Source organism: Bos javanicus, chromosome 8, assembly GCF_032452875.1.
Source record: "Bos javanicus breed banteng chromosome 8, ARS-OSU_banteng_1.0, whole genome shotgun sequence".
In the NCBI taxonomy this organism is placed as follows: Eukaryota; Metazoa; Chordata; class Mammalia; order Artiodactyla; family Bovidae; genus Bos; species Bos javanicus.
The window spans coordinates 106797111-106823438 of record NC_083875.1 but is presented as its reverse complement, the minus strand read 5'-3'; the positions used below and the strand labels follow the sequence as shown (position 1 = coordinate 106823438).

The following is a 26328-nucleotide window of genomic DNA, read 5'->3' as shown; positions in this document are numbered from 1 at the left end:
TGTCTGACTCTTAGCGACCCCATGGACTGGAGCCCACCAGACTTCTCAGTCCATGGAATTTTCCAGGCAAGAGTACTGGAATGGGTTGCCATTGCCTTCTCTGGGACAGGGAGGCCTAGTCTGCTGCAATTCATGGGTTGCAAAGAGTTGGACAAGGCTGAGTGACTGAACTGAACTGAACTGAGTCCTTAAGTTGCATCCTGCTCTTTGTGACCCCATGGGCTGTAGTCAACCAGGCTCATCTTTCCATGTGATTTCCCAGGCAGGAATGCTGGAGTGGGTTGCCATTTCCTTCTTCAGGGGGTCTTCCTGACCCAGGGATTGAACCCACGTCTCCTGCTTGGCAGGTGGATCCTTTACTCCTGAGCCACCTGGGATCTCCATTATGAAGTGCACGCCTGGATTTCTTTATGTGCCAGGCAGGGCAGCAGATGTTGGATGCAGTGGTGAGCAGAATGGCAGCCATCACTTTTTCCAAGGAGCATGTGCTGTAGTTACAGAAGTCAGGGAGCCTGGACATTCACGGTCAGCATAGGAAAACAAGTCAGCATGTGTCCCTGGTGAGCTGACCTTCAGCAGTCTGCCCACCCTGGATACAAAGGCAGGATTGAGTATGGGACTCACCCAGGGAAGGGGTTAACCCTCAACTCCTGCTGTCAGAGACTTGCATCTTGCAAGAAGGTAATGCTTAGTTGTGAATGTGGAGAGTTCGCTGAGCCAGCAAAATGGGAAAGGGTGGGGGTGGTCAATAAAGCCAATAGCCGTGGCATTGAGGGAAATCCTGCCAGAGACACACAGCCCAGCTGCTAAGAGTGATCAAAGTTAAGGTTAAAACAAGGAGTGTCCAGAAAGCTAGAGGTGAGCAATTTGGAAAGGCTACATTGCCTTTCCAATGACTGGTTCTCCCTGGTGCCCGGAATTGATGAACATCTATTCCAAGCTTCCATTTTGCAGATGAGGAAACTAAGTCCCAGCATGGAGGAGGGTACCTATCCAGTATCCCTACAGCTAATGTGCAAGCATACGTCAGAAGCCAGTTGCCATCTTGGAAGGGAAAGAGGAGGAAGTTTATGAGCAGCTACTCACTGCCTGCCTGAGCCATCAGTGGTGCACTTCCCTCCTTCAGCTGCTTCTTGCATCAGCTCTGAGTGATTGGCTGAACTGGCATTCTCACTGTATCGTTGGGACAACTGAGACCCAGATGGTGAAGCGACCTCTTCCCAAGACCATACATCTGGGGAGAGAGAGTGAGGATTGGAACCCGGGCCAGTACTCCTGCTTTCCCCCTCCCCCACTTCCTGTTCTCCAGGCAGCCTCTGGGGTGGATACTTCTCATTTGCAAAATACACATTTGTTGTATAACGAGCCGTGGTAATTAATGATCCATTCCAAGGCAGGGGAAACTTGCCTAGTAAGCACACACGAAAGAAAGAAAAATATGGCAGTGCCCTTTTTTTCTGTATAGATTTCTCATTCTCACTAATATTCCCAAAGCGAGAGAAGGGGAGGAAAAATGACCTGCGCCCTGTCCCGAGTCACTGATAGGAGAGACAGGAACCTCAACCCTTCCATGGAGAAGAGCCCCCTGCCCCACCAGCTCCTGGCTCACCCCTGCCCAACTTCCCGTCCCTGTGCCAGAGGTAACCACTTTACCTCTCCTGTTATGAATCATGAAGCCTGTGGCTTGTGGCAGATCATAAATCAGGCCTGGGAGTCTCGAGGACAAATCCCAGGACTTTTAATCTTTAATATTAGACGTGCTTAAAGTGGTGAATATTTCATGAAGGGACTGTTGCATTTTAACACATCATTAGTGACTCCTCCTCCTCCCCCTCGGGTTGATTATTCTGATCCAAATCTCAAGGATCTCTGCTCTTTCCCTCCGTTTTCCTAACCTCCGGCAACAGTCAATCCATTAGGTTGCACGTATTTGCAGCACTGGCATTTAGTGGAAGACCCTTGGGGATGTTATTGGAGGGGAGAATTACAGAGAGCGTCCCTGCCTGCAAGCAGCCCCCTCTTATTTACTAGGTATCCAGAGGACAGGAGAGGTACATCGATTTCTCTATCTCTCTCTTCTCCTCTCTTCTCTCTCTCTCTCTGTTTCTCTTTCTCTCTCTGTCTTTCAACAGTCTTGTTCTAAATATTTTGAACATTCCCTCTGATCTATTCTTTTCTCCACATTATATCTTACTACCCTTTTAGTTTAACCAACATTTATTAAGCCCAGGCTGTTTGCCAGATACTTGCTGATGCTGAGTATACAAAGATTAAGCAGTATTGAAATATATAAAATGAACGAAAGTGTTAACACTCAGAATCCTTTGCATAAGGTCAAATGCCTCACACTGATAATGAATCAGGGGAGACAATAAGGCTATTTGATGAATACAAACATTTTTTAAAAGGCATTAATGGGCGATAGTTTTAGAACCTGTGTTAGCCTGGCCTCGCGTTTACTGCTGTGCTTTGTTTTGATTGCACAAGGTTGAGAAAACTGATTCGTAAGACTTGAAGCTGTAAAAAGCATGAGCTTGTTAGCACCTCATCTCTCAGTCTCAGGATCCTATTCGATGAAACAAAGATGATAGGAGAATTTTTTTTTTAATGAGGACTGCATAAAATCCATTTATCTGGCCACCAGACTTAATGCGACAGAGCTCTCCAGTGTCCTCAGTTCTAGCGTGTAATATCTGAGTGTTTAGCCTTCATTGTTTTTATTATTAAGGAGATTTCAAAATGAAGTGTCTTAAGGAACATTAAAATCTGAAAGTTTCAAAGTCTGAATCTCCGACATTAAGCTAGATGTTTCCATGAAACGTGATTTGAAAATACTTGGGTCAAGCCAAGCAGAATGACTGTAGGATTAAAGAATCGCAGTCATACTTGACTGGTCTAAGGAATGGCACAGTATTCACAAACTTTTTTTTAATAGAATCTATTTTTGGTAAAGCATCTGGGAACATTCTACAACTACATCTTAGGAAAATCTAACAGCTAATTGAATCAAAACATTTTTTCCCGACCTTAAGGAGTGAGCAGTGAAGCAAGCGCAATAGTAGCAGGAAGGCAGGACCCTTCCAGAAATGAACTCTGAAGATACATCAGGAAACAGGACATGTGCGCCCAGAATGAACTTGGCCAATGAGAAACTATACTTAAGGCAGCAGCGGACGCTAGCGAGGCTGTGTCCAGCCCGTATAAGGCATGGCCAGAAAAGGATAACACATGGATACATGGATGGATGGATGGCTTGGTAGATGGAAGGGAAGGGGACAAGAGGGAAAATGAGGGGAGGGGAAAGAGGCAAGTAAAACCAATAAGACCACCAACAAAACAAAATAAAGTCTGGAGATGGTAGATGGAAACAGTTTTTCCTCAAGAGGAAATCAGAAGTATTATACTTGGAAGAGGTGGCATTTGATTTGGGGCTTATAAATGAACGTGAATTGTTCATTCAGGTGGAGAGAATTCAATTTTCTGACTACACTTTTAGCACAAGAGTACTTTATCATAATTTAAATATCTGAAAACAGGGCGTCCGTGTGTAGCCACGAGCTCACTCTCTGTCTCATTTAGTCAGGAGCTCCTTCAGCACCTGGGTTGCACCTTTGACCTCTGCATCCCCAGTGCTGAGCAGAGAGCTCGGCGGGGAGGGTGGCCAGGGCTTGCCGAGTGAATAAGTGAGTGAATGAACAATGAATGAACTCTGTTAACCACAGTGGCAGATGGGCTAGAACGTTCTCTTTCCATGGCCTTTGCTAAAACAAGGCAGCTCACTTTACATTCCAAGAAAACAAGGACACCAGGAGAGAAGACTGTTTGGGGCAGGCAGTATTTCACAAGATCCTTTCCTCTTTTGGCTTACAGGAGAGTGCAGCTGCCACGAAGGCTATGCCCCTGACCCGGCTCACAGACACCTGTGTGTTCGCAGTGACTGGGGGCAGAGTGAAGGGTGAGTAGCAAAGAACACCAGGTGAGGCAGGGACAGTGGGGGCCCTCCACTGCTCCCCATGGACGCCACTTCCTTTGCAATGGTTGTGTTCCTGGGGAAGTGAATCCTATTTCCCACTGAGTCCCATCAGTACATGACTGATGACAGACCTTCTAGAGAACAAATGCTAATTGTCGCTCACCCTCCCAAACCATAAGTAATCAAAGGACACTCTCTTGAGTGGACTAGTGAAGAAGAATCACATATTTTATGTGTTAACTCCAAAAGGGACCAGGAGGACTTTGAAATGCTGAGTGCTTCTGTGAAATGGAGACCGGTATAATGTATATAGACTTATCCAAACATTACCTCTGCAAAAGTCGATAATTTGTAGCAGTTCTTCAGCAGTGTCCACATAGGAATTGCATCTGCTTCTGACTAATACCATCTCTTCTCTCTTTTTCTTTCCCTTTCTCAATTTTTTCCCACAGTCCCTGGCCATACACGACACTGGAGAGGGGCTATGATCTGGTGACAGGGGAGCAAGCCCCTGAAAAGATCCTCAGGTGAGTTGACAGTTCTGTTGGGGAACAGTCTGATGGGGAGGTATAGTTATACATCCTTAGTTAATTGAACCTGTGCATTTCTGGGATGCAATGGTCCAGGTTGCTATGGGAATCTGATTTCCATTTGTCTGGCATCTAGACTTAATAGATTCAGATATTTGAACTGGAGGAGACATTACTGATTATCTAGTCCAGTGGTTTAAAAATATTCTCTAGCCATAGAATCTCTTCCTGCCACTACCATGAAATCTTGTGTGAAAACTTCGTACTTAAACTGATGAAGACATACAGCAAATTAAGGGGCAGAACTGGGAATCGGATTTTGGTTGAAATTGATTCAGAGTGCATACTCTTCACCTTTGTGCAGGCTGCCCCTGCCAGCTGTCACTTTAGGTCCTTCTGCTCGCTATCAGGCCTGCTTGGGAAAGCAGAGCTGAAATAGTCCCTGTCTTCACAAAGCCCACTGCTAATTAGGAATCAGGACCTAAACTCAGGAAAACAGGACTAGCAATATAGAGTCATGCATGGGCTAAATGATTAACAGAGGGAGAAAATGACCATCCATGTCTGGGCGAAGTTGGCCAACATCAAGCCTTGAAGCATGCAGGCAACTCAGTTGGGTCTGCAAGTTAGAGAAGGTTCTAGAACGAATGGGAGGAGGGGCCCCTTTTTCCTGTTTTTTTTCTCTGCTTCCCAGGGAGTCCCCCAATGGAAACTCTTACATTGCAGGTCTACTTTCAGCTTGGGCCAAGGACTCTGGCTTCCTGTCAGCAAAAGCTTCGTGGTCCCCCCCGTGGAGCTGTCCATCAACCCACTGGCCAGCTGCAAGACTGACGTGCTCGTCACAGAAGACCCCGCAGATGTCAGGTAGGGAAGTCATCTCCAGCACCCAAACCACGGGCTTCTTAGAGCCCTGGGAGGCCCTCCCTTTCAGGATCTCAGAACTCCTGTGGAAAAGTGCTCTTCATGATGTTAAAGCAGGCAGCTGCCTAGCTGGTATATAAGAAACATATCCAGTGTGCCATGCTCCACACTCCTGAAATTGACCTCCATGGTGGGCCTCAGTGCCTCTGTATTTCAACATTATTACTTTCCTTTGGGGCTTATATAAAACATGAAAGAGGTTAACACATTATCTAGCTCATTCTGGGATCTTTAATGGTCTTTTCTTATAAAAGACCATTACTTAATAGTATATTGAAAAGTCGTGAAGGTAAAATATTGGAAGATGAAGTGCTTTCTCTTTTGACTCTGATACTAGAAACAGACTCTGGGCTAATCAATAGGAGAGAAATGTCCAGGTCAAAAGAATTTGCTCTTTACTCATGAAACGATGGCGACTACATCTTTCTTTCCACATTTTGCACCTTGTAGTTAATTTCATTATAGACTTACTCTACTGTGTTCTAATTAGTTGCTTACATATCATTCTGTGCTATTATGTAGTGAATCCCTCAAGGTCAAAGAAAATAACTTACTTCACTTTTTAATTCCCACTTCCCAGTCCATATTGGACATCTACTAAATGTTTATTGATTTAATTAAACAGGTGATCTTAGATCTGAATCTAGCACTATTCTGGAGCATTCTAGTGTAGGTTTTTATCCCCTCCCCCTCCTGATTTGATTAGTTGAAGAATTCTAGCATTTGAATGTTGCAAAAAATGGACTCAGCTTTTGCTTTTGGAACTGGTTTGTACTCAGCTTATGAGCTCCTGAACTGGAATGTGGAGGCACGGCCCCGTACTTCCAGTGCTTGTTATTCTACCACTGCACAGCTGCCTTTTCACTTAAGATGCTATCGATGTCTGTGGCATCTTGATAGGGAGACTCACCTTCTCAGCCTTTCATGAAGGGATGGACACAACGTGATTTTTTATTGGTGTTTCTCCAAAGAAGTAATTTTTAAAAGAAAATTAAACGGATAATATTTAGAAAATGAAGTGATAACTACTAAAAACTAAGATGGTTTCATGTGCATACAAATTGATTCATGGCAAATTATCATGGCTTCTGTTTTTGTTGGAGCTGAGGTCAGTGTAACTTCAGTAAAGCATCAGTAAGCCTTCAATAAACCTTCAGTGCTAAGGTTACTCAGTATTACATATTTCAGAAATGGAGAAAAGAGCATCTGGTTGAAGGATTCTTCTTGAAGAGGCCTTGTGACATTGTCTCAAATCAACTGAAAGGTCTCTACCAGACTTCCTCAGAGTTCTGTACTGTTGACATTGAATTTGTAGTTTCACTGAAGCTATAGATGTCAGACTGGCTGATGGTTCAACACTCATTCTGGAGTTGACCAAGTCTGACTTGGAATCCCTTCTCTACCATGGATGAGCTATATGACCCTGGTCAAGTTCAACTTGCTAACTTTCCATCTCTTTGCAAAATGAAGATAGTAATATCCTCACAATATGGAGTAATAATAATAACTCATCTCCACTGACCATTCCTAAACACTTTACTAGCATTATCTCATTATAGTCTTACATCAACCCCCAAAATAATGCTATTATTATTTTTATTTTACAAATTAAAAAGAAGAAAGTCTGAGGTATACAGGTGATACCTTCACTAGGAAGTGGTGGAGCCAAACTTCAGCCTGCCATCTCCCCACCTCCTGAACCCATGTTCTTAACTATTTCATTGAAATTGTTGTTGTTGTGCAGTCGTATCCAACTCTATGAGCCCGTGGATTGCAGGACGCCAGGCTTTCCTGTACTTCACTATCTGCCCAAGTTTGCTCAAACTCATGTCCATTGAGTCCATGATGCCATCTAACCATCTTATCCTCTGTTGTCCCCTTCTCCTTCTGCCCTCAGTCTTTCCCAGCATCAGAGTCTTTTCCAGTGAGTCAGCTCTTCACATCAGGTGGCCAAAGTACTGGAGCTTCAGCTTCAGCATAAGTCCTTCCAGTGAATATTCAGGGTTGATATCCTTTAGGATCGACTGGTTTGATGTCATTGAAATACCGCCTAAGAATTGTTGTAATGATTAAATAATATGTGTAAATACTGGTACATAATATACTTCCAAAAGTACAGGCTTATCAATTTTAGATGCATTCAATTCTTCTGACAGTAGAGTTCAAGTAGAAACTGGTCACAATGGGGGAGGCTGAGTCAGGAAGTTTGCATGCTATGTCATACTGCTGAGAGTGACCACGGTCTGCAGGATAATTCAGTTGGCTTTTCTCCTTCAATTTGAATTATTACATTCAACAGCAAGCCAGACATGGAGAGGACCAGAATATCAGCTTCCAAGGACTTTAAAACATCTTTGGAAATACTAAAACAAAATTGAGAAAAGTATAGACTAGAATTTATTTCAGGGAAAATTTTATATGTAATTGAAAGGAATACTGTAGTAAGTTGAAGGGGGTGAGACCTTCAAAGGTCATGAACTGATAACAATTAGATGTTTCTGAACTGCTAAGAAAGCTGTGCCTGGTTACACAGAGGGTGTGCCTTCATCAAGTTAGGACCAGATCAGAATTGCTCAGGATGGGAGAAAGGATACTGTTTTGCAATTTGGGGTCCTCCTTCTCAACCCTTTGAAGAATGTTCAAAATATACTTCAAATATTTGAAGAATGTTGGTTTGATTAGGTCACTAAATTTTTATCTTGTTTAGGGTGCCCGCATGTCTTTGTCTGGGCTTGCAGTTGCAGACAGCCTTTTAAGTCTTACCTTCATCTTTCTTCTCACGTGCCATCAGTTTCATTGCAAGGGTGGATGAAAGATTGTAATCATCACCATTCAAAAGAATCTGTGCTCTGTAGGTTGAGTTTTCCAAGCTTCACTAATAAACCTTGTTTGACATGACATTGCCCAAGCAAGCATATCATAGGCGTTTAAAGAATTAATAAGTTTCAGTCATATGCTATGTTAGAAATTAATAAATAACAGATCATAATTATAGATAGCCAATAATATGCCACAGAATCACAACTGTGAGATTAAAGGAAAAAAAGCAGAGTGAGGAAGGAAAAGATAAGCATTTGGATAGGATTGGGAGGGAAAATTTAAAGCTGCTTTCTTATTTGATTTTTTTGTTTTAGTTTTAAATCCATGACAGAGTTGAATTTATATGAATTTATGGAATTTATGGGCAGATATGAATTTATGGACGATATGAATTTATGGAATCTCACATTAGGAGAGACAGAGCAAGTTAGACTCAAAAAGTACAGGCTCAACTCACCTGGGTGTCTAAATTAAAAAAAAAAATTGCTGATGACAAATGTTGGTAAGGATATAGAAAAGCTGGAACTCCTATACCTTTATAGTGGGGATGTAAGTTAGTGTGACCACTGTGTAAATCTGCAGGGCTGTATCTATTAAAGGTGAGCATCTGCTTATCCTATAGATGTGTGTGTGTGCATGTATGTGTGTGCATGCACTATGATGCTTCAGTTCTGTCGGACTCTGCGATCCTATGGACTGTAGCCCTCCAGGCTCCTCTGTCCATAGGATTCCCCAGGCAAGAATACTGGAGTGGGTTGCCATGCCCTCCTCCCAGGGATCTTCCCAATCCAGGCCTAGAACCCATGTCTTTTATGTCTCCTGCATTGGCAGGCTGGTTCTTTACCACCAGCGCCACCTGGGAAGTCCCCTATCCTATAGATGTGTGTGTCTGTGTGTGCATGCTAAGTTGCTTCAGTCATGTCCTACTCTTTGCAACCCTATGGACTGCAGTTTGCCAGGCTCCTCTGTCCATGGGATTCTCCAGGCAAGAATACTGGAGTGGGTTGCCTTGCCCTCTTCTGGGGGAACGTCCCAACCCAGGGATCAAACCCACGTCTCCTAGGTCTCCTGCATTGGCAGGCTGGTTCTTTACCACTAGCATCAACTGGGAAAACCACAAATAATATGTTCAAGAATAGTAATAACGGTATTCATTTGTACTGCCAGAAAACTAGGGGGAAAATGCAGATGCCTGTCAATAACAACAACAACAAAAACAGATAAATGAAACAAAACAATGGAATGTTATTGATGCTGAATGTTAATGAATATGACCCTTACACACATCACCACTGATGAATTTCACAAATATAAGGCTGAATTATGGAAGCCAGACACAAATGAATATTATGGTTAAATAAGGATCAAAAACAGTAAAGGCTAAACTATGATATTAGAAATAAAGTAGGGATTACCTTGGGGTGATGGAGGGCATAGTGATTTAAGGGAAGTATGCTGGCAATATTTGATCTCTTGATCTGGGTGGTGGTTGTATGCGTGTTTTCATTCTGTAAAAATTCATCTATTTGTGTCGATATAATTTGCACATTTTTCTCCATGTATGGCATATTTTGATTAAAGATGCAGTCTGTTATGTAAGGTAGTTCATTCTTCAAAAAGCAGAGACTGTAGAGCCCAACTGAACTACCTGAGTTCCAGTCCCGGGTCTCCCACTTGCTTGCTGCAAGAGCTTATCCAAAGCTCTGGTGGCCCCGTGGATAACACAGATAGAAGACTGTCTGTGCTGGATAAGAGAGTGGTGAGAATTAAAAGGCATGTTGTTGTTCAGTTGCTCAGTTGTGTCTGTCTCTGCGATGCCACGGACAGCAGCAGGCCAGACTTCTCTGTCCTTCACCATCTCCCAGAGTTTGCTCAAACTCATGTTCATTGAGTCAGTGATGCCATCCAACCATCTCATCCTCTGTCATCCCCTTTTTCTCCTGCCCTCAATCTTTCCCATCATCAGGGTCTTTTCCAGTGAGTCAGCTCTTTGCATCACTTGGCCAGAGTATTGGAGTCTCACCTTCAACATCAGTCCTTCCAAAGAACATTCAGGGTTATTTCCTTTAGGACTGGCTGGTTTGATCTGCTTGCTGTCCAAGGGACTCTCAAGAGTATTCTCCAACACCACAGTTGAAAGCATCAATTCTTCGACACTCAGCCTTCTTTATGGTCCAACTCTCACATCCATACATGACTACTGGGAAAGCCATGGCTTTGATTATATGGACCTTTGTTTGCAAAGTGATGTCTCTGCTTTTTAATACACTGTCTAAGGTTGCCATCGCTTTCCTTCCAAGGAGCAAGCATCTTTTAATTTCATGGCTGCAGTCACCATCCTTGTAAAGCACTGAGTTTGGCACATGGTGAACTCTCTAGCTGCTGCTGCTGCTAAGTTGCTTCAGTTGTGTCCAACTGTGTGCGACCCCATAGATGGAAGCCCACCAGGCTCCCCCATCCCTGGGATTCTCCAGGCAAGAACACTGGAGTGGGTTGCCATTTCCTTCTCCAATGCATGAAAGTGAAAAGTGAAAGTGAAGTAGCTCAGTCGTGTCCAACTCTTAGCAACCCCATGGACTGTAGCCTACCAGGCTCCTCCACCCATGGGATTTTCCAGGCAAGAGTACTGGAGTGGAGTGCCATTGCCTTCTCCGAACTCTCTAGAAGCATTTGTTGTTATTATGTTGTTGTTATTGTGACATAGTATAGTGCATTCCTATTCTCTCTTTAATTCTTTCTCTTTCTTTTGCTGAAAGGCTTCATCTACTCTACGGTGCATCTTAAAATCAATAAGGTCTTGGTATTGAGAATTTGCGTTAACCCCTTTGTCATGGGGCTTGAGGAAAATTTAAATGAATATATAAAATCTTGTTTAGTATAGTAGGTCCCGTGGCTTTATGGATATGGGGTATTTGCAGAATAATTGAAGCGGTGTACACAGAGTGCCTTGGGATTGGAAATGAAGGAAAAATTCCTGACCAAAGGAATCAGAAAAGGATGTGCAGGAGAGAAACATTGGCAATTAACCTTGAATTGTGCACAGATTCGGCTGTGTGGAATTTAAGGTGGGAGGGATGGCTTTTAAGTCTGAAGGGTTGAAGGGCCAAAGAAAAGAACTCTCCCCTGGACAGCGCCCATTCTCGGGCCCGTTCCAGCAGGAAGTTGCTGGGAATGAGAGCTTTAGCATTCGAAACACTAATGATGTCAGCTACAAAGGTGGAGAAGCGAACTCGAGTTAAATTGCGTGCAGATTCCTTTCAATTCTGAAAACCTCATCTGGGCCCCTCCTGTGTGCCAGGCACTGTGCCAGGTGCCATAGGAATACAGTGATGAATAAGGCCCACCTAGGCTTTCAGGGACTGCATGGTGCAGCGAGGAGCGCTGAAAGAGAAACTTGACTTGAGAGATGAAATAAAAGATACTCTTGGGGAGAGAAGCATGGCAAACAGCACTTATTGCTACACAGTGGGCCTTCTTCATAGTTTCACCGAGAGCTGATTCTTCTTAGAAGAGAGATGCAAGAGTTGCTATTATGGTTGGAATAATAATCATCCACAAAGCCCAGCTTTTGGAGCCCCTCAGCGATTTTTCTATGATCTCAAGTCAATGAAAATGAAATGGTGAAATACTGTTAATTCTCGTACAACACTGAAAGAATAATGGGACATCAGAATGCAAGCCAGCATGGCTCACTTGGTGACAATTTTCACATTGAATTGGTTCTCGATAGAATTTAGAAGAGTTCCTTGTTCTTTTGACCTCTCAATTCCAAGCACTAAAAAATTTTTTTCAAGCACTAAAAATTTATTTAACACCTACCTTGTGCCTCCTCATTAGTATAGTGGTGAGTATCCTTGCCTGTCATGTGGGAGGCCGGGGCTTGACTCCCTGCAGGGAGACTGGCTAGATGTTTCTGGGCTTCCCTGGTGGCTCAGACAATAAAGAATCCTCCTGTAATGCAGGAGACCTGGGTTCGATCCCTGGATCAGGAAGATGCCCTGGAGAAGCGAGTGGCTACCCACTCTAGTATTCTTGCCTGGAAAATCTCATGGACAGAGGATCCTGACAGTCTGCAGTCCAAGGAGTTATAAAGTCAGGCACGACTGAGTGACTTACACCTTCACTTTCACTTACCATGTGCCAGGCTAAGTATCGAAGATAGAGAAATGTTAAGACAGAGATCTTGGTGTGTTAAATGAGACAAAATTGCAAACGAAACATGTTCTACTTTGTGACTGTTGAAGTTAGGGGGAAAGTTCAGGGCAGAGAAAGGACCCAAGGAAGCAGGTGGTTTAACTCACCTGGGAGTTGAAGGACCCACTTCATGGAGGAGAGGGCCTCTGAGCCAAATTGCCAAGTCTCAGCAGGATGTCCTCGGGCCACTGGTTCTCAAAGTGTGTATTCTCAGCATCACCTGCAACCTTGTTAGAAAGCAGGTTCTTTGACTCCAACTGTGGTACACTGGCAGTGACCCCCGACGGGGTCAGTTTCTAATCCCTAGAACCCGTAAACCTTCCCTTATTTGGGAAAAGAAATGGTCTTTGCAGATGGGATTTAGTTAAGAATCTTAAAGAAAGTTGATTATCCTGGATTATCTGGATGGGCCTCAAATACCATTACAGGTGCCCTCATAGGAGGGAAGTAGAAGGGAATGTAATACACCCAGAGGAGATGGCAATGTGGAGAGGGAATCTGAGACTAGAGTGAGACAACCACAGAAGGGGGTGCTGGGAGCCGCCAGGAGCTGGGAGAGGCACGGGGCATCTTCTCCTCCAGGACCTCACGGGGGCAGGCAGCGGTGGGAGGGGTGGGGCAGCCTTGCTAACACCTTGGCTTTGGCCTGGTGCTGCTGCTTCATTTGTGTCCAACTCTGTGTGACCCCACAGACAGCAGCCCACCAGGCTCCTCTGTCCCTGGGATTCTCTAGGCAAGAATACTGGAGTGGGTTGCCATTTCCTTCTCTAATGCAAGGCATGCTAAGTCGCTTCAGTCGTGTCCAACTCTGTGCGACCCTATGGACAGCAGCCCACCAGGCTCCTCTGTCCACGGGATTTTCCAGGCAAGAATACCTAGTGATACTGATTTCGGAATACCTAGTGATACTGATTTCGGAGTTCTGATAGTTTTAAGCCATCCCGATGTGTGACGATTTGTTCCAGCAGCCGTAGGAAATGCAAACATCAGTCAAGACCTGAATCAGATGTTTCGGAGGCGGGCCCTGTAATCTTGTTTAAGCAGTAATCTGGTTTAACTACTCAGGTGGTTCTAGTGTCCGCTGACGTTCGCATCCTGGCAGCAAAACAAGCTAAGGCTCATCTGGCTTCCATAAAAAACAAAGGATGGAAAAACTTGAAAATTCCAGGGTGGCAACGGCTTTGAGTCCAGCAGGATTTATAGGCTCTATAAAGTTGCTGGGCCTCAGCGTTTCTGTCTCTCTCCCATCCCTCACCTCTGTCTTCCTCTGTGTTAATGTCATTGTTGGGCACACTCTCACCAACAACTCCAGGCTCGCAGCCTCAGCCAGGCATTGCCAGGGCAAAGAGATGCCCTGTTTCCTTATGATTTAAGCAAAAGTCCTGGTACTGAGTGACAGCAGTGAGAGCTCCTCCTTGTGTGGCACTTCCCAAGTATTTGCTGAAATGAGCTCATTTCATCTTTACCCTTATTAACTGGTTGAGGAAACTGAGGCACAGAGAGATTATGTAACTTGCCCATAGTCACACAGCCAAGAAGTGGCAGAACCAGGATTTGAGTCCTGAAGATCTGAATTATGACTCCATGCTGCTCGCCTCTTGGCTGTGATGCCTCTGTTTGTCGTATTTGACGATATTTAAGCTTCCTTGATGGCTTAGATCTGGAGAAGGCAGTGGCAACCCACTCCAGTACTCTTGCCTGGAAAATCCCATGGATGGGGCAGCCTGGTAGGCCGCAGTCCATGGGGTCGCTAAGAGTTGGACATGACTGAGTGACTTCACTTTCACTTTTCACTCTCATGCATTGGAGAAGGAAATGGCAACCCACTCCAGTGTTCTTGCCTGGAGAATCCCAGGGATGGGGGAGCCTGGTGGGCTTCCATCTATGGGGTTGCACAGAGTCGGACACGACTGAAGCGACTTAGCAGCAGCAGCAGCAGCAGATGGCTTAGATGGTAGAGAATCTGGTTGCAATACAGGAGACCCAGGTTCAATCCCTGGGTTGGGAAGATCCCCTGGAGAAGGGAATGGCACCCCACTCCAGTATTATTTCCTGGAGAATTCCATAGACAGAGGAGCCTGTCAGGCTGCAGTCTATGTAGTCACAAAGAGTCAGATGTGACTAAGCAACTAACACTAACACCAATATCTCAAATAAATGACGAAAATTAGCCACACCTGGGTCACTGACCCACTCTCAAGCCAGCAAAGATGGGGGACCTTTACCACGTGGATTGAGATTGCAGGTAGGATGAGGGGAATCAGGGCATGCAGTGAATGGATGCTGAACAACAACAATGAAAAAGGCAAAACCCGCAGATGTGTAGACAAGACATGGGGTCTTGGAGTGACATGCCTGATGTGGGAGCTTCCAGGGTCCAGGTCAGTGTGTCTGGCAGGTAATGCCCAGGGGCACATGGCAGAGGTTGCAGTGAGAAGAGATGGCACGGAACCTCAAACTGCCTTCTCCCTCTCCTCATCTTTCCTCAGCTCTGGATGCCTGGCTGAGACAGTCAGCAGAGATTCTGGGGGCACTTGCTGTTGTTCAGTTGCTAAGTCACGTCCGACTCTTTGTGACCCCATGAACTGCAGCACACCAGATTCCCTGCCCTTCACTATCTCCTGGAGTTCACTCAAACTCATGTCCTTTGAGTTGGTGATGCTATCCAACTATCTCATCCTCTTAGCCCCCTTCTCCTCTTGTCTTCACTCTTTCCCAGCATCAGGTGGCCAAAGTATTGGGGCTTTGGCTTCAGCATCAGTCCTTCCAGTGAGTATTCAGGGTTGATTTCCTTTAGGGTTGACTGGTTTGATCTCCTTGCCGTCCAAGCGACTCTCAAGAGTCTTCTCCAGCACCACAATTTGAAAGCATCAGTTTTTCAGTGTTCAGCCTCCTTTATGGTAAAGGAGAGCGTATTCACCATTCAGGGTCCCAGCAGGTGCTCCTGTGTGGTTGGTACAGACATCAGAGTCTGCCTTTTGCCCAGACAGTACACCTGGTCAGGTACAGTGTGTTCTAGAAACTTGGGCCATCCGTTCTAGGGTGAAATCCTCATCAAAAGCACTCTAGCTTCTTCCTTGTGTGGTAGACACTAGTGGTAGCCTACTGTGGTAGGCTCTGGAAATGTAAGGACCAGAAAGAGAAGAAGCTGTGGGAAAGTGAGTGTTTCTTGGACTCCTGCAGATTTGGATATGAATCTTGACACCGCAATTGCTCCCTGAACTCCCTGGGCCAAGTCAATTCACCTCTTCCAACTTTCATTTCTGAATCTAGAAGGTAGAGACTGCTGTGTTTCCTTCAGAGGGTTGTTGTTAGAATCAAGGTCATGTACATAGAGTAACTAGTACAACACCCTAATGTGTAGCTGGTATTCTATGGGCGGGAAGTTCCGGACAGCATTTTAGTACAAATAAGGAAGTAATCATCTGACCTAGTTGGGTTAAGGTGACGAAAATGTAGTTTGTAGCCTGGAAGCAGACTCAGAAGGGCCCCTGCTTTCCTTTTGATCACCGAAGGCCTCAGCAGCAGAGGTGAGGGGTCAGAGCAGCAGGGCAGCAGGGGGTGGGGGGTAGGCAGCATTGAGGCTCCCCCAGGGCAGGTGGTGTCTTACCCTGTGACACCTGGACAGGAAGGCCCAGGGCTGCTGAGCCTCAGGTGAGCAGAGTCTTGATGCGGGCCTTGAGTGGTTTGGTACCCCAGATGCCCTCTAGAGAGGAGGAGCATGGAGTCTTGACTCAGAGTCTTCAGACTCAAATGCTGGTTCTGCCACTTACTGGCTGTGTGACTGTGGACAAGTTGTATAACTTCTCTGTGCCTCAGTCTCCTCGTGTATGTACTATGATTAATAATGGATAAACATAATCAAGAAGTAGAATTCACATTTCTTGCCTTTAACTTCGCTACAACTTCAACAGATTTTGTAAATGAGTGCCTCTGTGTGTGTGTGTGTGTGTGTTTGCATGATAAGGAACCAAGAAGCATACTTCCCTCCCCAGGGAGATGCTGAAACACGGGTGGGCTTCTGCAGCCCTTATTAGACAGTCTCAGGACCCAGGTGCTTTTCCCTTCACACCAGTTACTCACGTAGACATTCTTTTCCCAAAGGGCATGAGAACTTCAGTAGGCAGCTCACTTACCTGCTTGAAACACAGAAGAAGGGAGATTTGGGCAGAGAGAATAGTGAAGGCTCTGGAATCAAACTCCCTGAGTTCTGATTCCTTCTCCACCACTTGGCAGCTGATCTCGGGCAATGTATTTAAGCTTTGTGAGCCTCGGTTTCCTAAATGCAAATGGGAATGATAATTGCTATTGTATCTTTGGATGTTTTTGCCGGTTGAATAAGATAACACACTTAAACTCTTAGCACCACAGTCATAAATAATCATGGCTCACATGTATTAAGCGTTTATTTTGGATCAGGCCCTGTCTAAACTTTAGGTGGGTTCGTTCTGATTTCTCCACAATGACTCAATGATGGAGTTACTATACCATGCATAGAGGAGGAAACTGAGGCACCAGAAGTTTAAATCATTTACCCAACAGGTTACAGGCAGTGTGTGGCAGAATCAGAATTTGAACTCAAGTTGTAGGGTGAGTGCTCAGTAAATGTTGGCTAATATCCCCTGGAGGAGGAAGTGGCAAGCCACTCCAGTATTCTTGCCTGGGAAATCTCATGGACAGAGGAGCCATGAGTCACAAAGAGCTGGACACGACAGCACAGACACACTCAGGGCAACTGCCAGAAGCGTGGATTTTGGGTCCGCATCAGGCTTGTGCACCCCCAGGCTGCTGGTGCAGGGGGTTCTCTGTGAGACTGAGGGATCCATGCATTGGACCGTCTGTCCTCATCTTTGCTGACCACTGAATCCACTGAGTGCGTGTGGAAGTCTGTTCCATTCAAGTGGAAGGTGAAATATGAAACGGGGTCAGGGGAGACTTTGGGGGCAATAGGGCATCTGTTTAGCACTCACAGATGGGATTTGGATGTTGGAATTTGCCCTGTACCACCACCTCCCTACCCGTCTTTAGGCATGTGAAGCTCCTCTGAGAAGCATTAACATAAAGAGCTTTGCACTCCGCAACAAATGGATCTGCGCTCTACCCGCATCTCTTCCCAGCCTCGCTGGCTGTCACTCAGCCAGTGAGCCCAGAGTCGTATATTTTCCCCCATTTTAGTTTAGCAATCATAATAAAAGTGAAGTCTATTAGGATGTGTTTCTGCCCAGCCTCGGTAAATCTCCTCAAACACCATCCGGCACCGGATTTCTGTTAGTCTTTGCCACTGGGGAGGCTGTAGCAGACATCGACTGTCAGCTGGGGTGGACGGCCCGCGGTGCAGCCTCTGCTAAATGAAACTCAAATGGAGACTTTGGAATATAAATATTGAAGTGACCCGGGTTGGATAAAGGGGAACCAGTTAGCTAAGCTTCTCTCTTACATGCAGGAGATGCTAAATTATTAAAAGTTTAATAAATGTAATAATAAATATTTGATGTTGAATTATAGAAGGCTTTGCAGATACAGTGAAACTGAGAAACGACTTGTTATATCTGCATTAGAAGTTAAACACTTTTCAAATGGGACTTCTAGTGTTAAAATGGGACCGCAGATCTTTCAGTGGGGAAAGAGAGAGAGAAGGGAGAAAGACATATAAAAATATGATTTTTTTTTTTGGCAAGCTCCCTGGGCTGAGAGTCAAGACGCCTGGGTTTCAGTCCTGATTCCACACTGAAGACAGGCATAGGCAGCGTTTTGGTCTCGCTTGACTGGGCAGAGGCTTTTATATAGCATCTTATATGTGTTCCTTACAGTCATCTTCTAAAGTCAAGGCTATTTTTATTCCCCCCTTCCACCGTTTTACAGATTAAGAAGCTGATGTTCTAAGATCTTAAGTAGAACCACTGGTAAGAGAATGAGCTGGAATTTGAACACAAAGCTTCTGATCTCAAGACCTTTACTCTATCCAGCATGCCACCGTGTTGCCCCCCGCCCCCATGCTGCGTGGAAATCCTTTCTGCTCTTTATTAGTCAGATGTTTTTGGCTCCAGGAGAAAGAAACCTAATTCAAATTAGCTTAATGGCAACTGTGTTGGAAGGCTGCCATGGGAAGGGTGAAAGATCAGCTTGGCCGGAGGGATGAAGGAAGTTGAGTGAATTATGTGGCATTAGAATTCTGTCTTTCCTCTCTGCATCATTCCACGATGGCTTCATTCCTCCCCCTCCCACTCCCGTGGTTGGGTTGTGATAACCGTGAGTTTCTAAGGCTCTCATGTTCTTACCGCCAAACAGTGAATGCTTCTCTTCCTTGAGCTGCAGTTTGAAGAATCCTAGAGAAGGAATCTTATTGGCCTGGCTTGAGTTAGGAGCTGACCTCTGGCTTAGTCATCTACAATGAGGGAACAGGATCATAAAGCAGAGAGACAAGCATGGAAGGGAGTCGGGGGACCATAAGCCAAACAGCGACTCCAACCCTTGTCTTGAAAATCCTCCCTGGGCTTCGGTGCATCCATCTGCCCGAGAGGTTGGACTAAATTAGAGAAGACCTCTTAGGTGCCAACTCAGACAAATGGGCGGGGCTGCCTTGGATGTTAAGCTTGGAAGATTTCTGATGCTACAGACTGACTCAGCTGGAAAGATTGTTAGGATTGACTCATGAGGCCTGACTTCAGCAGATGGGAGTGGTGACAGACGGGTCAGGTATTTACCACCTCTGAACTTGATGGTATTTAGAGGTCCTTCTGCTTTTGTGTCTGATGATAGGATGATCGTTTGCACCTGTAAAATGAAGAGAGATTTTTCTGGTTGCCGAGATGCAGGAGAAAGATAGTCAAGTGGACGGGGATATGGAGGATGAATTGGAAACTGGGCCGTCTTACTCCATCTCTCTGTTTTTATCCATCTATCTGTTATCTCAGAGGGTATATTTGGATACTCTCATCTTGGTGCCAGTAAGTTTCCTGAAATAGATTTCTCTGCTAGAGGCAGAGTTGAGGCTTCCGTGTAGGTACCTCCTAGATTCTGTCTGGCGCTGCCATTGGCACTTGTATTAAAAACGGCACGCTCTAATTTAAGCTGTAAACAAACCACTCATATCACAGAAGCCTTGAACTGCTTCTTAGAGTTTCAAAAGACAGGTTCAGACAATTATAAGCTCACAACTGGATGTGACCTTCTGAGTCATCTTCCTCCCCATCCCCCGGCCATTACTTGGGTGGTTCTAAATTGCTACAGCAACCTCTACCTGTAGGTATCGCGTAGCCTCCAGGTCACACTGTTCCCTTAGAAATCCCTGCTCTTGTCTGACCTAAGCAGTCCAGGCTTTAGATTCTGCAGGCAGCAACTCCGGGCAGTCATCACCAAAATAAGCTAAGCTGAGCAAACATTCTGCCTTCTAAGACCCACTTATCAGGGCTAGGTAGGACCACTTGTTTCCCATTAGGGTGTCTTACTCTGCCAGATAAATGCCAGTCTGCCCTTGTACATGCACACACAAACACACACACACGCACGCACACACACACACAGCATGCAGGCTGGTTAGAAAGATCATTGGATATTTCAGTGAGTCATGAATCGATCTGGATATGAGCGTTAATTCCTTTTTTTTTTTTTTCTTCTCACTAAGGAAACTGATATCAAGGGCCCAGCAGGAAGCATACAGTTTGCTCAAGTGTGAAAGGTGTCACACAAAGCTTTGCAGAAAGTTGTGGGGGCAAGTCCTAGAAAGCAGATATTCAGTACCCTGTGGCTGGGAGCAGCGGTCCTAGGTGAGGGGTAGGTTGCCAGCACATGGAGAGGGAATCCCATGGAGAGCACTGCCTAAGGGAAGCTGTGACCTGTAGTCAGGGACGCAGACAGGAGAGAAGTCAGAGGGATAGATGTCCCAACCTTGCTCAGCCACCTCCCACCACACTTGCTGCTGGTGTCTCCCATTTGCTGACCCAAGGGGTACCCATGCAAGAGAGTTCATTGAGGTGGTCCATCAAAGCCAGCCTCCTTGAGCCACAAAGCCAGGTATGGGTGAGCTGAGGGGGCAGGGAGAGAAACAAATGAAAGCGATCCAGCATAAACTCTAGGCTCAGACCCTCCTAAAGAGATTCACTGCCTCCCTGCTGCACGCCGCTCTGTATACGCTCAGTCCAACCCAAACACAGGTAAGGCCATGCCTCTCTTCTGCTGGAAGCATTCAGAACCACACCACCTGCCCACACAGCCTCAGGATCAAAGGCCAAACCATTTCACAGGTACCCATCCCCTCTTAGCACTTCAGATTCTGGCTGTCATGCCCTCTGGGATCTCGCTTGCCACCATATTCCCGTCTGCCATGTCTTCAAAATGCAAAATACGCTTTCATATCTCCTAGCCTTGTCATCCTGCTTCCTGAATTGTCCCCTGTGTCCCTGGCACACTACTTCTCATTCATCACTGTCTTGCAGAAATGCTACCTCCTCCGAGCAGCCTTTCTGGAACATCCTGTCCTTCCATCCACCAGAATCATGGCACCCTCATTGCTGTGTTCATGCTGCTAGTACATTTCTTCTTTAATTACAGGACAGCATGCTGGGAGGGATTGGGGGCAGGAGGAGAAGGGGATGACAGAGGATGAGATGGCTGGATGGCATCACCAACTCGATGGACGTGAGTTTGAGTGAACTCCGGGAGTTGGTGATGGACAGGGAGGCCTGGCGTGCTGTAATTCATGGGGTCGGAAAGAGTTGGACATGACTGAGCTACTGAACTGAACAGATATTGCCCTTGTAGCTCAGTCAGTAAAGAATCTGCCTGCAATGCAGGAGCTGCTGCTGCTGCTGCTAAGTCACTTCAGTCGTGTCCAACTTTGTGTGACCCCACAGATGGCAGCCCACCAGGCTCCACCGTCCCTCCAATGCAGGAGACCCGGGTTCAATTCCTGGGTTGGGAAGATCCCCTGGAGAAGGAAATGGCCACCCACTCCAGTATTCTTGCCTTGAGAATCCCATGGAGAGAGGAGCCTGGAGGGCTACAGTCCACGTGGTCATAAGAGTCAGACACGCCTTAGCGACTACACCACCAGCATACGGCGCTTGCATTTGGGCAGTTGTAGAAGGGCACCCCCGTTTTGCCCTCTGCTGGTAATCTGTGTCTTCCTGGAGGTTAAGAACCGAATCTTAAGCATCTCTGTATTCCTACTTCTAGGCAAGTGAATGGCTCAGAGGAAGGCCCTGGGACGTTTTGATGCCCCAATCCGATGTGGTTATGTTGGCACAGTCATGAAGATACCATCGATTGCTGTTGTTGTTTACTCACTAAGTCATGTCCGACTCTTTGCGACCCCATAGACTGCAGCCCACCAGGCTCCTCTGTCCATGGGATTCTGCAGGCAAGAATACAGGAGTGGGTTGCCATTTACCAATAAATTGCTCAAAAAAAAAAAAAAAAATCTTTAGGCCGTCTTCAGGCATCACTCAATCCCCTTACATGGAAATATCCTTAGTACCAAACAGCCTCATAAAAACTTCCTGTCTCACAGTATTCATTGTATTGTATTATAAAAATCCATTGTCTCAGAGTGGTTCCAAATAACAGCCATAGTTTGGAGTTACTAAATGTAACCCCCCCCCAAAAAAAGGAGGTTTCTCTATTTTGAAAGGTTTGAGAAATCCTATGATAAAGGAAGTTGCTGTATTGATTTCCTTGGTGGAAGCTTTTCCAAGGGATGTTAATATATTAATGAACATCATGAATCTGTAGGAAGTGAAGCTTGCACACCACCATCTCCCCAACACTATGTAACTCTTATAGACGCAGGCTCAGGACGAAGCTTCCTTGAGACCCCCTTCAGGTAATACCACATTAGCCCAGTGAGGCTCAGAGGCTACCCGTGTTAACCCAGACAGCAGAGAAAGAGGGACTGGGTTCTCAGGGCCTCATACACGTTCTCTAGGATGAGGGGGAAGTTGGCTTCTATCCTGCTGGCTTATTACTCAGTCCATCTGGCCACTGAGCTCCGCATTCTACCCCCTGATGACGCAGAAAGCACAGGGGTGCAGGGTTGAGATAGGATGGGCGTGCTTGAATATTCCAGAGAGGGAACACATCCCGACTGAGTTGAGCTCTAAAATCACTTGGAACTGGCAGAGGAGGAGACAAAGCAGCAAAGAGGAAAAGTAGTGAGAGGAAGGAGAAACTTTGTGGCCACTCAGCCTTTGAAACTCTTCAACTCAGCCCAGCAACTCAGTCCTTAGCAGCATATGCTCTAGTGTTCAGATCCCATTTTAGCCACTCACTATCTGGGGAGGAAGCCGGGGCAAGTTATTAGGCCTCCCTCTGCCTCTGTGTCCACCTTTGCAAAGTAGAGTTAACTGCACCTTCCCTGTAGGATTGCTGCTGAGAATCACGTGAGTTGATGCATGCTGCGTTTGGAACCAAAATAGTGGCAATTATTGTCATTATAACATTACATTTATAATTAAAATTCGCTCAGACTTAATCCACTCTCGGAATTTCTCATTAGGCTCTTTATAAACTCTTGCCCTTCGTTCAGAAGGGATTGTGATTCATGCCATTTGTAAACTCCGCTTTCCCTTCTTAGTGCTTTGCATTCAGTAAGTGCTCAGTAACTGCATGAGGATGGTTGTGGGAGTGTGGCTCAAAATTACTTCAAAAAGGAATAAGAGGTGCATAGCAGTGTTATTCACAATAACTATTAAGAAAATGCAGAAGCAACAAAGTGTCAAATAAAAAAATTATGTATTTATTTATTTTGGCTGTGCTGGGTCTACATTGCTTCACAATGTCTTTCTCTAGTCGCGGCAAGTGGAGGCTACTCTAGAGCACACAGGCTTCTCATTTTGGAGGCTTCTCTTGTGGTGGAGTGCAGACTCTAGGGTGTGTGGGCTTCAGTAGCTGTGGCACACAGGTTAAGTTGCCCTGTGGCATGTGGGATCTTCCTGGACCACGGATTGAACTGATGTCCCCTGCATTGCAAAGCAGATTCTTAGCCACTGGACCTCCAGTGAAGTCCTGTCCGTGGGCTTCTATTGTCCATTATTTGCAATAAGCAAAATGTGGTGTACACATTCAGTGGGATGTTATTTGGCCTTAAACAGGAAGTGGATTTTGACACATGCGTGAACCTTACATCCATCAATCCATCCATCCAGTCATCCAACATGGATGAACCTTGAGGGCATTACACTAAGTAAAATAAGCCAGTCACAAAAAGACAAATACTGTGCAGTTCTACTTGTGTGAGGCACTTGGAGTAGTCAGAAACCATAGAGACAGAAAGTAGAATGTCTGTTGCAGGGGCTGGGAGGTGGGGCTGGGGTTCCTTGTTTGTTGGGTGCAGAATTTCAGTTTTGCAAGGTAAAAAGTTCTGGAGATAGAGAGTGCAACCACACGAATGTGCTGCATGTCCCTGATGTATATGCTTAAAAATGGATAGTCAATTTTATGCTATAGGCGGGTATGAGGAGGCTAAGTCACTTTAGTCATATCCAACTCTTTGCGACCCCATGGAACTGTAGCCTGCCAGGCTCCTCTGTCCATGGGATTTTCTAGGCAAGAACACTGGGATGGGTTGCCATGCCCTCCTCCAGGAGACGTTCCTGACACAGGGATCAAATCCGTGTTTTCTGCATCTCCTGCAAGCAGGTTCTTTACCATTAGCACCACCTGGGGATCCCTTTATGGTATATATATTGTACCAAGAAAGTGGAAAGTAAAGTGAAAAAAAAAGAATAAGAAATGGAAGAGAATGGTTTACAGGGACACATGAATGGCCAGCCAAGCCAGTCTTGCAAGCCATGGCAGACACCTCGGCACAGAGCTCCTGGAGCAGGCCTATGGCTCTGCCTTATATCTCCCACCTCCTCTCTTCTAGGTGCCTTCCAGCCCTTCCACTGTCCTCTGTAAAACAGGAATGACTTAAATACATTGAAATGGGAGAGGCTGACAGGACGTGTGACATGGATCTCCATTTGCACACAGGGTGCACAGGTGCTGGGGGGTGGTTGAGTCATCTGTGAGCCTGCCCAGTCCAGCAGGGTGAGCACAGCCCCTGGAAGGCATGACAGGAAATCTGTCAGTCCATCTGTCCCACAGGGCCCTAGTCTTTGGGGAGAGATTGTGGTTGCCCAGGAAAACTGAGGTCCAAGGGGAAAGCCTCACTTTCCTCATCTGTAAAATGGGCTTTAAAGGGGGTGATTTTGTCACCTCTGCAGGGGACTTTTGACAGTCTCTGTGTGAAGATTTCTGATAGCCACTTCTGGGAAGGTGCTACAGGCATCTAGAGGGTAGAGTCTGGGAAAGTTGCTAAACGTCTTGCCGTGCACAGAACAGCCCCTCTAATAAAGAATTATCCAACCGCAAATTTCAGTAGTGCCCAAGTCGCCGACTCAATGGATATGAATTTGAGCAAACCCCAGGAGAGGGTGAAGAGCATGGAAGCCTGGCATCCTGCAGTCCATGGGGCTGCAAAGAGTCGGATCCGACTCGATGACTGAACAACAACAAGGTTGAGAAGCTCTACTTTAGATGGTTGTATTAGCCCCACTGAACAGATGAGAACATTGAGGCTGAGGAGGTATGATCTGAAAATCACATTCATTAATAATTTGCATTCCATCCCAGCCTCTTCTAGAGATCTGGTTCTAAAGAGGCTGGGGTATAATGCAAGTTATTAGACCAGAAATTGAAGCATGCAGACAAAAGCAGGCATGCTTCAACTTAGGGGAGACAAGAGGGAGATTTAGTCTCAGAAATGGGGCAAACCCCTGGCCCCAGAGGAGAGCATCAGCCTCAGGCTTTTGGGACCCTCCTCAGTAGGGTCCAGAGCTCCGCAGGGCCCAGCTGGGCTGTATGGGTCTGGTGGCTCATCTCTGGGGCCAGGAGAAGCATCACAGGCAGGTCTGACAGCAGCCCGCACCTCCAGAGTGAGCCAGAGACACACCGCCCTCCCCTGCTGTGACGGATTTTGCACATTAAAAAAAAAAGTTTACAAGCCCAGCCAGGCAGGCATAAATCACAGCGCCTCCGTGCAGCAGCAGCAGACATGACTTATGGCCCCATTGCCATGGCAACGGGAGCACAGCCGGCACACGCACAAAAGCACCGCTCCCGCCTGACAGGCCTGTGCAGGGCCCTGATGGAGAGGCAAGTGTTCCAGAGAAAGGATGTATTCTCGGGAACCTGCTACCCATTTGTCTTCATTCTGGAGCTGAACGAGTCCCCAGCTCTTTCTCTCTCCCCATCCCCAGCCAACAGGCTGTTTTCTGCCCTCTCTTTCTGCTTGGGAAGAGGTTTTCTTCTTTTAACCTGTCCTCCCAAAGGTTTGGGGGCAAGACCCCAGATAGAGCTTTTTTGGAAAGACCTAGATTGGTCTGCCTGGTGGTCCTCCCTGAATTATGAGTTAGGATGAGAGCCTTCACGTGAGGAGCAGGGTCTGTGCCCACACCTTGCAGCTATTACCTCCACACTATTGGCCAACCAGCCTCTCAGACTTTCTTCCTGCCTCTCTAAACCCCTGCTCTTGGAGTCACCTTCTATGTGCAGCTGGAGCGAATGCCTTGAGGTTACCAAACCTGATCTAGATCCCTCCATTGCTCCTCTTGCCTGTTGCCAAGAAGATAAAGCCCGAATTTCTTATCAGGGCACACCCTTGGTGATCTAGTCCTGCTTCTCTTTCACATCACATCCCCATGCTCCCCGCTAGAGGCTCCAACCTTCTTGGGTGCTTTTGAGTTCCCCATGCTGTCTTGTTCCTCGTGACCCTTCATCCAGCTGTCTTCTCTCATCAACAGGGTTTAGCATATGCCACCTCCTCCAGGAAGCCTTCTCAGGTCCCACAAGCCCAGGGTAGAAACCCTTTCCTCTGTGTATGTCCACAGCATCTAACACTCACCCTTTCAT

At 46.1% G+C, this 26328-nt stretch overlaps 1 protein-coding gene across 5 annotated transcripts in view; it reads left to right on the top strand.

Moving 5' to 3' along the window:
- Positions 1 to 26328, top strand: part of ASTN2 (astrotactin 2) — a 1056817-nt gene that overhangs the window by 501370 nt on the left and 529119 nt on the right. For 4 of the 5 annotated variants that reach the window (XM_061426656.1, XM_061426657.1, XM_061426654.1 and 1 more), the window contains 3 exons: positions 3871 to 3955; positions 4426 to 4500; positions 5230 to 5367. In XM_061426656.1, coding sequence (XP_061282640.1) covers positions 3871 to 3955; positions 4426 to 4500; positions 5230 to 5367 — 298 coding nt within the window. The remainder of the gene's footprint in view (positions 1 to 3870; positions 3956 to 4425; positions 4501 to 5229; positions 5368 to 26328) is intronic. The other variant, XM_061426655.1, reaches the window with a different exon arrangement.